A 15,569-nucleotide genomic window follows, 5' to 3' on the forward strand; every position below is an offset into this window, starting at 1 on the left:
AGAAAAGAAAAAACAACTCAATTACAAAATAAGCAGACATACATTTCAGCAAGGGGTCGTAAGGATGGTAAGTACCTCACAGGATGTTCAGTGTGGTTGGCCATTAGAGAAATGCACATTAAACCCACAGTGAGGGAGGGGATGTGGGTCTACCGACAGAGAGCTTGCCCAGTGCACAGGAAACCCTGGGTTCCATCCCCAGCCAGGCATAAACCAGAAAACAGCGGGCACCTGTAATCCTAGCACTCAGGAGGTAGGAGGATCAGAAGTTCAAGGTCTCAGCTACATAGTAAGTTTGAGGCTCTGATTAAAAAAAAAAAAAAAAAAGGCAATCTTGATGATATCAAAGTGCAGATGGAAATGCAGAAAAACCAGGATCTCATTTGCTAGGTTTCTGGAAATGTGAAATGGTTCAGACATTTATTGTGTGGCTTTTCCCTCCAAATGAAAACATTCTGTCTTAGAAGGAGGCTCTTTAAGACTCAGGAAGTAGATAAAACACAGAAGGCTCAGAAGGATCCTGAAACTAACAAAATTCATAAGCGGGTGGGTCTGGATAGAACTAGTTCTCAGTCCTATACCCAGGACTCGATAGATGACCAGATAGATGATAGATAGATAGTTAGATAAATAGATAGATAGAAAGATAGATAGATAGATAGATAGATAGATAGATAGATAGATAGATAGATAGATGACATATAGATAGACTCAGATAGATAGATAGATCTTGGCATGTCCTCAGTAGTTTATATATAAAATATCCGGAAGTTGGAAAGCCCAAGCTCCCTCCACAAGTCCCACAGGGAGCTCCAGGGATGCAGCTTTCCTGAGTCATCACCCATATGACCTTCCAGTGCCATAGCTGCCTTTGGTAACCCATGCTCCTGCAAAGAACCCTAAGAAATTCACGGTTTCTCCAAGTTGGACTTTGGTGGAATTGTTTGTTTTGTCGATGAATAGACATCTGTGTGTATCTTCTTAGGAAAAGTTATTAAGGTATCATTCTAGAAAACACTTCTAAAGCCTGGTGGTGGTGGTGGTGGTGGTGGTGGTGGTGGTAGTGGCGCACACCTTTCATCCCAGCACTCAGGAGGCAGAGGCAGGTGGATCTCTGTGAGTTTGAGGCCAGCCTGGTCTACAGAGTGAGATCCAGGACAGCCAGGGCTACACAGAGAAAGCTTGTCTTGAAAAACCAAAAACAGACCAACAAAAACAAGAACAAAACTCACTCACAAAACAATAAACACAGTTTTTAAATGAGCATTACACAACTCAAGCTGTGTGTCTTTCCAAGGTATTTAAACTCCTGTTTTACAAGTTAGATTTATGGTGGTGCATGCCTGAGCCCCAAAACTCAGGCGGCTGAAGCAGAAGGATTCCTTTGGATTTGAGGCTAGCCTGAGCTACATACAGAGACACCTTGTCTCAAGAAAACCAAAACCCAACCAACCGACCACCTAAACAAACCCCAGGAACTTGGGACATATCTCAGTGGTAGAATACACACACACACACACACACACACACACACACACACACACACCTAAACCAGCCAACCATAAAACAAACATATACATGTATAAGTGTACGTGTGTGGCCAGTGGGAAGGCATTCAGTGCCAAGCCTGATGATCTGAGCTTGAATCCAGGGAAGCCAACTCCTGCAAGTTGTCCTCTGACCTCTACATGTGTGCCATGGCAGATTCACACACATGACGAGCACATACGAATGTTAAAAAGATTAAATATTTATCTGGGCTTCACAATGGGAATCAAAGCTCTCAACCAAAATTTGGTGTTCACGCTTTTCTGCACTCCAGTTCACATCCATTCACTTTTCCCTCCTCATCCATCTTTCTTAAAGTAACGACCCACCCCCAGACTTCTCTCCATCTCAAAGTCTGACACTGACAAAAGTTTTTTTCTCTTTCTCTCTGCCTGTGTTTGTGTGCATATTAAATTATATATTGAATTCAGGGTCTTGCACAAGCTAAGCAAGCGCTCTACCACTGAGCCACACCCCAGCCCCTCACTGGGGGATTCTAGGCAGGGGCTCTACCACTGAGCCACACCCCAGCCCCTCACTGGGGGATTCTAGGCAGGGGCTCTACACTGAGCCACACCCCAGCCCCTCACTGGGGGATTCTAGACAGGTGCTCTACCACTGAGTCACACCCCAGCCCCTCACTGGGGGATTCTAGGCAGGGGCTCTACCACTGAGCCACACCCCAGCCCCTCACTGGGGGATTCTAGGCAGGTGTTCTATCACTGAGCCACGGCCCAGCCCCTCACTGGGGGATTCTAGGCAGGTGCTCTACCACTGAGCCACACCCCAGTACCTCACTGGGGGAGTCTAGGCAGGTGCTCTACCACTGAGCCACACCCCAGTACCTCACTGGGGGATTCCAGGCAGGGGCTCTACCACTGAGCTACATCAGTGCCCCAGTGAAAGCTTTAGATAAAACTTTATCATGAGGGCTAGCGCAGTGGTTCTCAACCTTTTTAACGCTGCAGCCCTTTAATGTAGCTCCTCATGTTTTGGTGACCCCACCACCATAAAATTATTCTGTTGCTACTTCATAACTGCAGTTTTGCTACTGTTATGAATCGTAATGTAAATATCTGTTTTCTGATGGTCCTTTTGGTGTTCCAAGCCCCAGGGTAAAAACCACTAAACTAGAGGATGGCTTGCAGAGGACCCAAGTTCAGTTCCCAGTACCCTTGTCAGATAGACAGCTCACAGCCGCTGTAACTCCAGCTCCAGGGGGTTGGGTGCCCTCTTTGGGCTTCCTTAGGCACCTGCACTTATGTGCACACACCTTACACAGACAAACACATTCACAGAATTACATTTTAAAGATTTCTCTTTAAAAAGAAGAAAAAGGATACCTATGTTGATTCCATCTTTCCCGCTTTTGGCTTGGGGCAAAATCATGAACCTTTTGTGTATTTGGGGCTCTTTCTGTTTATTTTTATAGACAAGGGCTCAGGTTGCCTGGGCAGGCCTTGAACTTCTGATCCTCCTGTCTCCACCTACTTCCTAGCTACTGGGACTGCAGGAACTTACTCCCAACTGCCACACTGGAGAGCCCTCCTTGGCACAGCAGCTAATGGCACTTTCCAGAAACAATGTTCAAAACAGTGTTGGGCATGGAGGTGCATGCCTGTAAAGCCGAGCACCTGGGAGGCAGAGGCAAGGAGACTACCATGATTTCCAGGCTGGTGGAAGGGCCACCCGGTGTGTGAGACTCAGTTTCAAAAAACCAAGTCACTGGGAGGCAGAGGCAGGTGGTTCTCTGAGTTCAAGGCCAGCCTGGTCTACATAGCAAGCACCAGTCCAGCCAAGGCTACATAGTGAGACTGTGTCTCAAAACAAACAGAAACACAACAGAAGACAAGAAGGAAAAAAGACGGAAGGGAGCGAGGAAGGGAGGAAATACTCTTCCAAAGAAAACCATGGAGACACACCCCAAACACCCTGAGTTCATCAGTCTCAAGGAAAAGGCATTTCTGAATCTTTAGATTTTTAAAAAACACTCTCAGACGCAATAATTCGTAGCCAAGGCTAGCCTTGAACTCCTGACCCTTCTGTCTCTACCTCCCAAGTGCTGGGATTATAACCTGTACCACCTTCAACTTTATGCTTGGAGACGAGGCCGGTCTGGAAACTGCTCCTAAGTGCTGGAGTGCAGGATGTACCTCTCTCGGCATGTGCATCTACTCTGTAGCCCAGGCTGGCTTTGCACCACTAACTCATCCTCCTGCTTCCACTTCCCAGCCTAAACAGAAAATCCCTCCACCCGAAAGACAGCCTGGGGCAGATCAGACCGCTTCTAAATCACGGCGCATTCGCGTTACCCCGAACCCCCACGGCGGAGTCCCGGAGTCCCGGGGGGTGGGTGGGTGGGGAGGACCATTCTGGATTTGACTGTCTCCCTTCTCACCCAGGCGGGCTCCCTGGAGGAGGCGGGGCACGGCCAGGAGAGGGCGGGGGAAGTGGGGACACCCCACCACCACCCCCACTTCACCAAGCCTCAGGTTGCACAGGCACCCCGTCACGTGACGAGTGCGGGGGGGGGGGGACGACACACGCTCCCGGGTCAACGTGCACGGGGTGGGGTGGGGGAGCCCCTTGCATTAGGTGGCGGGGTGCACGACGGGGGGGTGGGTCGGGGTCGGGTGGGAGACCCCGGCGGGTCCGGAGTCCGAGAGCCCGGCGGCCCGCGGGAGCCGCGGCGGCGGCGGCGGCGGCGGCGGCGGCCGCGGTGGCGTTGGAGGGGGCGGCCCCGCGTCCGTGTCACGTGGTACGAGGCGGGCAGCCATCTTGCTACAAACACAAACAGAGAGGAGCGGCCGCCGCGGGAGCGCCAGCGCCCCCCCCTCCGGTCCCCCCCCTGCCGCCGCCGCCGCCGCCGCCGCCGTCCCGGCCCCGCCGCGCGCCACCCGCCCGTCACCGCCGCCGCCGCCGCCGCCGCGCCCGGGTCACCAACGCCCCGGGGAGGACCGGGAACCTCGTGCCCCCGGTAAGCTCTGGCGAGCCCCGGAGCAGGCCCGCCCCCGACGCCAGCGGCGGCCGCCCGGGAGCCTTTGCGGGCAGAAGCCGCCGCCGCCGCCGGAGCCGCCGGAGCCGCGGCGCGCGGCCCCCTCCTCCCCCTCCTCCTCCTCCTCCTCCTCGTCCAGGTCGCTTGCCCGGCGCTGCCAGCCCTCCTCCCTCCCTCCCTCCCTCCCACCCGACCCTCCCTCTCTCCGGAGCGGCCCCCGCGGCCTGGGCTCGGGGCTCCTGGGCTCCGGTGATGGGGGAGGAGGAGGAGGGAGGAGGAGGAGACGGCGGCCCCTGCTGCCCCTCGGTGCCCCGGGCGGGAGGACGGGCAGCGAGAGGGGACGAGTGGCCGTCCCCGCGCGCGCCCCGCGCACCTGGCGCCCCTCCCTGAAGGGCACGCCGTCCTCCCCGGCCCGCGCTTTCCCGCACCTCCCCGTGCTCGGTCCTTAAGTAACGGTCGCGTCTCTGGGGTCCCCCCCTCCGGGCTCCCCGACATGTCCCGCCCGGCGCCGGGCCTCTGGGCTGGTGTGCTGTGTGTGCGCGCGTCCCCGACCTCCCCTTTTGGCGGTGGCCCCTCTCCCCCCCCCTTCTCCGTGCCAAGCACGGTTCTGGTAGCCGAACCGGGGCCTGGCGGGGCTGGCTGCTGGTCCAAGCGTTCTGGCACTTTGGGCAGCATGGACGATCTATTCTGCCCGAGCGTCTCGTCCCTCGGATCGTCACCCCGGTTTCTTGCGTTTTAAGCGGTCACCTAACTGCTTGGTCATCGAGGTCCCGCTTCCCTCCTCGGTTGTCCGGGCGCGTGAGACACCTGTCTGTCTGAGCTGGGGCTGCTGGGCTTCCCTGACACTAGACCAGGCTCTTGCCGGTCCGTATGTCCTCGCTAGATGGGACAGCTGCAGGTCACTGCCCCTCACGGTTTGCCTAGAATTCTTTCTCTTAAATTTTGTTTTTTCGAGTTGAAAGACCCTTCTGTGTCCCCTCTTAGACCCAGTAGTTACTACAGCTCCCAGGCAGCTTGCAGTGCTGGGCCAGGGAGATGCTCAAGAAATACTTGATGGCCTGATCTTTCCTCCACCCACCCCGGTCCTTCTCCCTTCTCAAAGTGCTGCCCCTCCGGAAAAGCCCCTTCCCAACAGCCGTTGCCCCTCCAAGCTGGCACGCCACTCTTTATCAAGCCCTCAACCCATCCGGGACCAGTGTCTGGTTTGTTCTGGCAACTACCCATCCAGCTATCCATGCAACTACCCCTTGCAGGCCAGCCACCCTCCATCCCAGCTCAACTTGGATTTCATAGGTGGTGGTTGGTACATCAGTATCTCGACTCTGAGGGAGGGTTTGTGCAAGTTGGCTTATTCTTTCTCTCTGTTGGCTTAGGTGGGCTCGGGGGGCCTTGAGTGTCCCACATGGGCATCCTGGTAACATTTTACAGTGTGTTCACTTTTATTGACTGACTTTGTCAGCTAGTGATTGCAAATTAGTGGCTTGTCAGGATAGTGAGTAAGAGACCCCAGGTTAACCCGAGCCTGGTGGTCTGTTGTTGGCATTTGGCATAGAAAACATAGCCCAGTGGTGAGATGGCTCAGCTGGTCAAGACGCTTGGTTTGCAAGCCTGTTGACGGAGAACCCACTTGAGGGTGGGAGTAGAGAACAGACTCCACAGAGTTGTCCTCTGCCCGCGTGCCCCTCCCCCTCAGCGTACAATAATAATAAAAAGAGAGGAAAAGGAAAACAGCCCAGCTTTAGGTGAGAGAGGGTGACGCAGAAGTCTGAGGAAAGGATGCTCGTGGTTCAAGCGCTTGAGCAAGCGTGAGGACCAGAGGTTGGGTCTCCAGCGCCACATAAATGCTAGGTGGCCATGGAGGCTCGCCTGTCATCCCAGCCATCCCAGGAAGACAATCCCTCTTGGAAGAGGGCTGGCTAGACGAACCAGAACAGCAAATTCTGCCTCAGCGAGAGACCCTGCCTCAATCGAGTGGAGAGCGACTGAAGACACTAGGCGTCAGCCTCAGGCCTCTACATTCACGCACACGTGTGTGCATCCACACGTGAATTTGTATACATGCACAGACACCGTACACACATGCAAAACATGAAAGTCTTGAGAAAACTCTTGACTTGGAAGGCTGTGCCAATCTTGGGGACATTCAGGAAGCAGGAGGGCTGCTTTAAGTGTGATGCCAGCCTCGGGTACGGCATGAGACCTTGTCTCACCAAGCATCATCAGCCCAAAGTCGAAGAAGGAATTCGAAACGGCTTCAGACTCACTCCCATAGGAGGCCTGAACATTCAGATGGCCCCCGCCACCTATCACATCTCTGTCGGTCTCGGGTGAGGGTGAGGGTGTCGGGGTGCCCTGTCAGGGAAGCTGTAACTTCATTTTCTATGTACTGAGTCCCCTGGCTAGGCGAGCTGGCAGGAGGGATCAAATGAGGTAAAGCGTGAAAATGCTTTGAAAACTGTGAAGTCGGTTCACAATTGCCAAGCGCTGGGGTTATTCGTCACTGTGGCTCAGAGTAGAGTGGGGGGGGGGTAGCTGCTGCCCTGGGGCTGGTGGGGGCCTGTAGCCCTTCCTCCTCCCACTACACATGGAGGAAGAATACATGCACACAGTGCCTCCATCCACCCACCCATCCATCCATCCTGGGAAAGTGGTCTTCAGCAGGCTTGGGACATTGGGGGTTTGACTCTGTTAACACTGGTACAGGATGGTACCTAGTTACACTGGGACAAAGTTTAGGGGTGATCGAGTGAGGAAGCATCATCTCTGACTGTGTTCAGCTTGTGTTTGGAGTTCTGCACACAGGATGAGCAGCCCAGGTGCTCCAGGGAAGCCGCCAGCTGCCAGCCCCAGCCGGGGCTCCAGCAGGGGTCACTCCTTGATATCAAGTGACCACAGACGCTGGGGGAGCTGAAGTAGGCTTGGGGGGGGGGGCTTGATAAGCAGAGGTGGCCTGGGAGGAAAAGACCCTTCACCTAGGCAGCCAGTAGAAGTTGAGGTGGGAAAAGATGTGCTCCCCAACCCTGATGTCCTGTTTTCTTTATTAGAAAGGGACTCGGTTACTTCCTGGAGGAGCTGGGGTGGGCAAACTTGTTTTTTTTTTTTCCTCTGATTTTTAAATTGTGTGACTGTGTGTCTCCTGGTGTGTGGGGTCAGGGGACAGCTTGGAGGAGATGGTTCTCTCCTTCCACCATGTGGGTCCTGAGGATCAAATTCAGGTCATCAGGCTTGGCCACAAGCTCCTTTTATCAGCTGAACCATTCTGCCAGCTGGATGCTGTTGTTTTTTTCAATCTATTCTTTTCCCCAGGACTTGCCTCCTGGCAGGACTTTTGACTTTCTCATGGGACAGTGTGATGAGGGAAGCCCTTCCCTGCAACAGAGTGACAAGGGAGCCTACAGGTTTCTTGAAATGCTCCAGGGTCTCCTCCTGGGCTCTGGGCAGAGGAGAGTTTCAGTCTTGCATTAGTGGCATCTCAGGCCAAGTGCCTCTGCCCAGATCCGTGCTGAATGACAGGCCTGCACTCCATCTGCCTGGTGGATGCGCTGCTGGGGACTGAACCCAAGGCCTTGTGCATGCTAGACAAGCAAGCATTCTACCAGCTGAGCTGCATCCCCAGCCTGCGTGTACTTTGTGTTGGGTTGTCCGGTAAGGTTGGGTTGATTGTAAGGTGGCCCACAGCATCCCTGGTCTCCTCTAAGTCAGTAGCACTCTTCTGCCCAGCTGTGACAGCCTGAAGTGTCTGCAGTCATTGTCCATATTCCTCGGGGACTAGACTCTCCCTCAGAGAGCACACATTGCGCTGCCTGCTGCTTCCTGGTCCCTTCAGTGTGAGCAAGAAGCCCAGGGCTGCCCACCATAGCATGCATGTGGAGGTCTGAGGATAACCTGGAAGAGGTGCTTCTCCCTTTCCGCTGCGTAGGTTCTAAGGGATCAAACTCTGGTCGACAGGCTTGGCAGCAAGCACCTTTACCAGGCTGAGCTGCATTGCCAGCCCAGCTCTCCTTGTTCTTTCCAACCAGGGCAGCTCCATGAAGGGTGGGAGGAGCAGGAGGTGAGGGTAGGATACCCCTGACCCCCCCTAGTGCACAGTCCCTCCACACTGCCAAGACCAATGCCTGCCCCACCAGGAGTGACTGAGAAGGTTCAGGAGCGTCACTTTGGAGGTGGTTTGTTTGGAATGGGGAAAGTCTTTGGCCCCACCGTGACTTTTCCCCCAAAGCTTTGGTGTATGAGCACGTGCAAATGAATACGTGAAGACCCCGCGTTGATATTGAGAATCTTTCTCTCTTGCTGTCTGTCTTACTGCTTTTTCAATCTTTGTGTATGTGCATGTGTGAGTGTGTACACACATGGAGGTCGGGGAACCTCGGGTGTTGGCCCCGCCACCTTGTTGGAGACAGGGTCTCTTGCTGGAGGCATCATTCCTCAGGTTGACTGGTCCATGGTCTCCCAGGGGTCCTCCTGTCTCCGCCTCCCATCTCCCTGTAGGAACACCATACATCTGTCTTTATTTACATGGGTCCTAGGATTTGAACTCAGGTCCTCAGCATGTGCAGCAAGCACTTTACCCATTGAGCTGTCTCTCCAGTCATCTGCTTAACCCTGGAGTTACCAATGTGGCTGGAGTGGATGGCCAGCGAGTCTCAGATCCTCCTCTTTCTACCTCCCTAGGGTACTGCTAGGGTTATAGGCAGGAGTGCTTGGCTTTTATGTGAGTGTTGGGGCTTGAACTCAGGTCCTGTGTCTGTACAGCAAGCACTTTTCTGACTGAGCCATCTACCCTACCCTACGAAATGCTTTTTTATTTGTTTTTTTATTTTTTTTAATGATTTATTTTTATTTTATGTGCATTGGTATGTATGCCTGTGTGACAGAGCCACTGGAACTTGAGTTACAGGCAGTTGTGAGCTGCCATGTGGGTGCTGGGAACTGAACTCCGGTCCTCTGGAAGAGCAGCCAATTCTCTTAACCACTGAGCCACCTCTCCAGCCCTAAAACGCTTTTTTAAAAAGAAATGCCGAGGGCTAAGCATGTCCTATGCCACCAGCCTCCCTTTCTTAAAATGATTGTTGGTGTAGGGGCTGCGAGATGGCCCAGCAGTTAAGTGCACATTCAACCCTTGTAGAGTGTGATTCCCAACACCCATGCAGGTGTCCTCACAGCCACCTGTAACTCTAGCTCCCGAGGATCCGACACCTTCTAGACCCCGGACACCTGCATTCAAGGGCACATATCATCATTCCCCTCCCCCACACACACATAATTAAGAAATAAAAATAAAATGATGGGTGTAAGCCAGGCATGGTAGTGAATGCATCTAATTCCAGCACTCAGAAGGTCGAGACAAAAGGATTCTTTAAACATTTTAATCATTCTTTAGGTGTGCAGTTCTACAGGGTTGATGTTGATACATTCACAATGTGCCTCCGTCACCTGTCACCACTAATACCTCCACACTCCTCCCGGGGCCCAGCTGAAACCCTGGACCCGTTCAGCATTTGCTGGTGGTTCTGTCCCAACTCCAGGTCTTTGTGTTTGACCTGCCCCTAACGTACCTGGCTCCTCTGTAAGAAACATCCTATGCAGAGGTTTTATCCCCCGCCCACCCCCACCCCCACCCCCAGTGCTGGGAACTGAACTCAGGTCCTTTAGGTGAGCCACAAGCACTGTCAACCACGGAGCCATCTCTCCAGCCCCAAGTCCCTTTTTTGCCAGTTCTGGTGGTTGAAGACAGGTCACCGACAGGTCACCAACAGGGCCTGTGCGTGCTAGGCAAGTGCTTGACCAGTGGCATCTCCAGCCCCTGTAGTGTTTTGGTTTGGTTTTCCTTGCGGCGGGGAATGGGGGAGCTTGAACTTGTGATCCTTCTGCACCCAGCACCTGAGTGCTAGGATTACAGGTGTGTACCACCACATCTGGTTTATGTGATGCTGAGATCAAACCCAGGGCTCTATGTGTGCCAGGCAAGCACTCTGCCAGTTTAGCGACATCCCAAGCCCAGAGCTGAGCTATGTGCCTGACTTGTTACACTTAGCATCACATCTTCAGGGTCTGCCTAGTCCCAGATCCCTTCAGGGTGGTGGTTCAGAAAGTTGTGGTTATGGAGGCCTCCAGAGTACTATGCAGCCCAAGGCCTCTGGGCCAGCCCAGGCTCTTGTCTCCAGGCAGCCACATGAAGTCACCCTAGATCCCAGGGTGCTGGGATTCTGCGTCACCCCATTGTCTGTCATGGTGTCTCGGTTTAGCTACAGGGGAGACCCTCTTCCTCCGTCCTCTCGACTCCTGGCATCCAGCAGCGGATGGGGCCTGCAGAGGCACACTGGTCCAGCCTCCTGTCCAGCCAGTGATAGAAAGCCGCACACACCCTCTGGACACTGTCTGCCTCCTCCTCTACTCGGCCCTTCCTGGATGAACCCCTCCTGAGAGCCTCCTCCCCGGCCTCCTCCCCAGGCTCCTCGAGGAACCTCCCCAGCTGTTGCTCCTGCTGCCTCCTCAGCCTCAGAGACTGAACTTGCCTCTCCTGTATGGTGAGGACCTTCTGCCAGCAACCATCTGAGAACCATTCCCACCTTGAACTTGGTTCTGAGGGACAGTTCTTGCTGTAAGGGAAGGAGTTGAGGGCTTGATTCCCATTCTGTAGATGAGCCTGGGCTGCTGTGGCCACACCCCCTACTCTAAGCATGCCTACCTGGCCCTGGCAGTGCCCGTCTGCTCCTTTTTGGTTTGGTTTCTGACTAAATCCAGCCCCTTGAGTCTGATTTCCCGACAGGTGCTCCAAGTTTTTTTTTTTCTTTAAAGAAGTCATCTTGTTGCAAGATTTACTGTGATGCTCTCCAAAATGGGCCATTCCTCTCTCTGTAGGACACAAGTGGTCCCAGTGCCTTTGTGTTTTATTTTTTTGAGACAGGGCCTTGTTTAGCCCAGGCTGACCCTGAACTTGTATATCTCCAGGAATGACCGTAAATTGCTGAATCTCCTGACTCCATCTCCCAAGTTTTTGGGATCACAGGCATGTGCTACCACACCTTGTCTGTGTGGTGCTGGGGTCAGAACCCAGGGCTGCCTCTGGTGAATGAGCACTCTGCCTGCTGAACTAAATCCCCAGCCCATTTGCTGGTTCGGCAACATGGTCCTTCAGTGTGTCCCGGGCTGACCTTAAACCTGCAATCCTCCTGCCTCAGCCTCCAGAGTGCTGGGCTCGCAAGCGTGGGCCCCGCCATGCCTGGTCCTGGTGGCTGGCTTACCTGGTTTGCGGTCCTGAAAGGCCATCCCTGCCTTCCTTCCCTCCTCACTGTTCCGTGCTGTGCTGGCGACCACAGCCACCCCGTGAGAGAACCACTGACCACGCCTGTACATCTGTCCTGAGTTCACTGTACCCCGCAGATGTGGGCCAGGGGTTGGGAGGCCATCTGACTCACTGGTGTAACCACCCCCTTCCTTTTCTTCTCCCCAAGGATCTTCCCCAGATGTGAAAGTTTCTCCCTGGCACTGCTGAGGCCATCGAGGACAGCTGGCTGCTTGGGGCCTGTGGTCCAGCTCAGCCCTGCCAGAAGAGAGCCCGTCCTTGCTGCCCTGCTTCCCAGGGCAGGACTGTCAGGTGAGTGTTGGGCCACCAGAGGGCGCCCCTCTGAGGCAGAAAGGGCTCAAGCTTCCTTGTTCCCTCACTCCCTAGGACCCTCCCTACCCTGACTGACTTTGGTTAACTCATGGTGTGTGTGGTCTCGTGTCTGGTGTAGGTGAGTTCTTCCGTGCCAAAATGACCGACCATGTAGAGGAGGCCTGTGACGGGCCCAGTCAGGTCCTGGCCCCATGACTAACCTGCAGATGGTTACTGGTGGCCCTGTCTGTGGCCCTGCAGGTATTTGGACGGTGCGCGCCTGGTCCTCCCTTCTCTGCTCGTCCTGACCTTTGAGAAGCGTCTCAACTCCACGATGGCAGCGGAGACCCTCAACTTTGGGCCTGAGTGGTGGGTTGCTCAAGCGCTGGCTCCTGGGAAGAAGCTGGGGCGGTGGGGAGGCCCTGCGGACCCCTCTCCCTTCTCCCTTCTGTGCCCGGTGTAGGCTGAGGGCCCTTTCCAGTGGTGGCAGTGTGACCTCGCCACCTCCGTCCCCTGCCATGCCCAAATACAAGCTGGCGGATTACCGCTATGGGCGAGAGGAGATGCTGGCCCTCTACGTCAAGGAGAACAAGGTGAGGTTGGCGTGGAGCATCGTCCCCTCCCCCGTGTGCCTCGTTGGCCAGCGGCCCTGGGTGTGTGGTGGCCGCGTGTAATGACCTGCCCGTCACAGGTCCCCGAGGAGCTGCAGGACAAGGAGTTCGCCGCAGTGTTACAGGAGGAACCCTTGCAACCCCTGGCCCTGGAACCTCTGACCGAGGAGGAGCAGGTGGGGCTGGGCCCAGCCAGGCTGAGGCAGATGGGCCTCGGGTGGAGGAAGGGGGAGCTGGGCCTGAGAGGCTGGGGGTGGACTGAGCGATGTGTCCTCACTCCCATCCCTGGCTCCCTCCTCAGAGAAACTTCTCCCTGTCAGTGAACAGTGTGGCTGTGCTGAGGCTGATGGGGAAGGGGGCTGGGCCCCCTTTGGCCGCCACCTCCCGTGGCAGGGGCAGCACACGGAGCCGAGGTAGAGGATGACTCCCCGTGGTTTTTAGGGGAGGAGGTGGGCAGAGTCAGAATGGGTGGTGCTGAGGGTGTAGAGGGGCACTGGAAGGTCGCAGACCCAGATGTGAGCCCTCTTCCCTCAGGCCGTGGCCGTGGGGACAGCTGCTTTTACCAAAGAAGCATTGAGGAAGGCGATGGGGCCTTCGGACGCAATCCCCGGGAGATCCAGCGAAGCCAGAGCTGGGATGACAGGTGGAGTGGGAATGAGGGGTGCGGGCAGAGAGAGGAGGGGGCCCGGGGCCGGGCTGGTGGGGGTGTGACGGCAGAGGGACCAGGCACAGGCCAGCCCTGGCCAGAGCCCTCTGGTTCCTGCCTGTCCTTTTCATTCTGGTTGTTCTGGGGGTCCCCCGTTCCCTCTGCCCGCCTTAGAGCAGAGGAGGTGGTGTGTAGACTTCGACCCGCATCTTTCTTCCACAGAGGTGAGAGGCGGTTTGAGAAGTCTGCGAGGAGGGATGGAGGTAGGAGAGTGTCGAGTGTGGAGGCCAGTCGGGTAGGGGGGCAACTGAGGTGGGGTTCCCGGGTGGAGGACGGGGGAGAGACCGGAGGAAGTTGTCCTGAGGCTCTTGGGTGCTCATTGTGTCCCCCCCCATGCCAGCGCGATCTGGGTTTGAGGAGGGAGGGGCTGGCCCGAGGAAGGAGCACGCACGCTCCGACAGCGAGAACTGGCGCTCACTGCGGGAGGAGCAGGAGGAGGACGGGAGCTGGAGACTCGGGGCAGGACCCCGGCGGGACGGTGATCGGCGGGACGGTGACCGCTGGCGTTCTACCAGCCCCGGTGAGATGGGTCGAGGCGGGCTGCAGGACCTGCCTCCTGATGTCTGTGGCTCCAGGGAGGGGCTGGTGCGGGGGAAGCCGGTGGCCATGCATGTGAGCAGTGAGAACGTCCCAGGGAGGACATGCTGGGTGGGGAGGCCCGGTGAGCTGAGGAGGGCAGGCCGTCGTTGGGCTGGCCACTGATTTTTGTGTTTGGTTTTGTTTTCCTTCTCCAACTTTCTCTTCCAGATGGTGGTCCCCGCTCTGCTGGCTGGCGGGAGCATGGGGAGCGGAGGCGCAAGTTTGATTTCGACTTGCGAGGGGAGCGAGGAGGGTGTGGTGAAGAAGACGGGCGGGTTGGGGGAGGCAGCTCCCACCTCCGGCGATGCCGGGGGCTTGATGGGTTTGAAGATGACAAGGACGGGCTCCCTGAGTGGTGCCTGGATGATGAAGACGAGGAGATGGGCACTTTCGATGCCTCTGGGGCCTTCCTGCCTCTTAAGGTACCCTCTCAGGAACCAGCTGGGGTCGGGGGCAGCCATCCTCCAGCTGCTCTCCCACGGGATCCACTCTGTCCTTTCTCACACAGAAGGGCCCCAAGGAACCTATTCCCGAGGAGCAAGAGCTTGATTTCCAGGGCCTGGAGGAAGAGGAGGAGGAGCCTTCAGAAGGGGTAGATGAAGAGGGGCCTGAGGCAGGTGAGTCCTTAAAACCTTGCCAAGTTGTCCTCTAATCTGCAGCCTAGGTGCACCTGTGCGTGCATGTGCCAAGCCAGTAGTGAGGGTGTGAGCAGAGTGACCTTTGGAAGCTGGGGAGCCTGCAGGCGCCCACAGCCCTCACCACTTGTGGGTCCTCACTGATCACTCCCAGCGCGGGGCTGGGAGCCAGTGTGCACGGGCCGACAGCTCAGTTAGGCGGCATGCTTCATGCTGGGTTGCGGAAGTTACAAAGGATCGACGCGACCCAAGGTCTGGGGGCTGGGTGTGCACCTCCCTCCATGGCCCTCCCTGCTGTTTTCTTTTGGTTGCATCTGGATGTGTATAAACGCACGTGCCACCATTGGGTGGAGGTCAGAGGGTAGATAGCCGTGGGTACAGGGCCCTGCCTTTCACCTTGATTGAGGTAGGCTCTCTGTTCTTTTCCCATTCGGCCAGTTGGGCCCACCAACGTGTGGAGACTCTCCTATCGCTGCCTCCCCCATCTCAGGAAAACTGGGATTAGGAGACACTCCCACGTGTGGCTTTTGTACAGGTTCTTGGGACTTCCACACACGTCCTCATGGTTGTAGGCCAACACTTCCGCGCTGAGCCGACTCCTTAGCCTCGGCCCCTTCGGGTTTGAGTTCAAGCAGTCCCCTGTTTCTTCCAGGGGGGAAGGAGGCGACCCCATTGCCTCCTCCAGAGAAGTCTAGCTCCCCATCTTCCCTGCCTGCCTTGGGCCCTCTCTGGACGACGCAGGAGGATGGTGATGAAGCCGTGGAGAAAGAGCTTCCGCCCCCCGCTGAAGGTAGATGGCGGCGAGAGCTAGTGCGGAAGGGCGCGGCTGCGGGCTGCGGGGCTGCGGGGCTGCGGGGCTGCGGGCTGCGGGGCTGCGGGCTGCGGGGCTGCGGGCTGC

The 15,569-nt window shown here is 56.1% G+C and overlaps 1 protein-coding gene across 8 annotated transcripts in view; it reads left to right on the forward strand.

Moving 5' to 3' along the window:
• The first annotated feature begins 4,386 nt into the window (after window positions 1–4,386).
• Gigyf1 (GRB10 interacting GYF protein 1) overlaps window positions 4,387–15,569 on the forward strand; it is a 17,249-nt gene continuing 6,066 nt past the window's right edge. For 4 of the 8 annotated variants that reach the window (XM_076560187.1, XM_076560180.1, XM_076560184.1 and 1 more), the window contains exons 1-12: window positions 12,005–12,140; window positions 12,216–12,279; window positions 12,402–12,509; window positions 12,604–12,733; window positions 12,832–12,927; window positions 13,053–13,164; window positions 13,286–13,394; window positions 13,620–13,660; window positions 13,798–13,977; window positions 14,205–14,458; window positions 14,545–14,653; window positions 15,324–15,461. In XM_076560187.1, the coding sequence (XP_076416302.1) occupies window positions 12,475–12,509; window positions 12,604–12,733; window positions 12,832–12,927; window positions 13,053–13,164; window positions 13,286–13,394; window positions 13,620–13,660; window positions 13,798–13,977; window positions 14,205–14,458; window positions 14,545–14,653; window positions 15,324–15,461 (1,204 nt within the window). In that variant the 5' untranslated portion in view covers window positions 12,005–12,140; window positions 12,216–12,279; window positions 12,402–12,474. Of the gene's footprint in view, window positions 4,526–10,788; window positions 11,071–11,997; window positions 12,141–12,215; window positions 12,280–12,401; window positions 12,510–12,603; window positions 12,734–12,831; window positions 12,928–13,052; window positions 13,165–13,285; window positions 13,395–13,619; window positions 13,661–13,797; window positions 13,978–14,204; window positions 14,459–14,544; window positions 14,654–15,323; window positions 15,462–15,569 lie in introns of those variants that run through there. The other 4 variants (XM_076560186.1, XM_076560181.1, XM_076560182.1 and 1 more) reach the window with 3 other exon arrangements.

The sequence above is a fragment of the Peromyscus maniculatus genome, chromosome 23, assembly GCF_049852395.1.
Source record: "Peromyscus maniculatus bairdii isolate BWxNUB_F1_BW_parent chromosome 23, HU_Pman_BW_mat_3.1, whole genome shotgun sequence".
Taxonomy (NCBI): domain Eukaryota; kingdom Metazoa; phylum Chordata; class Mammalia; order Rodentia; family Cricetidae; genus Peromyscus; species Peromyscus maniculatus.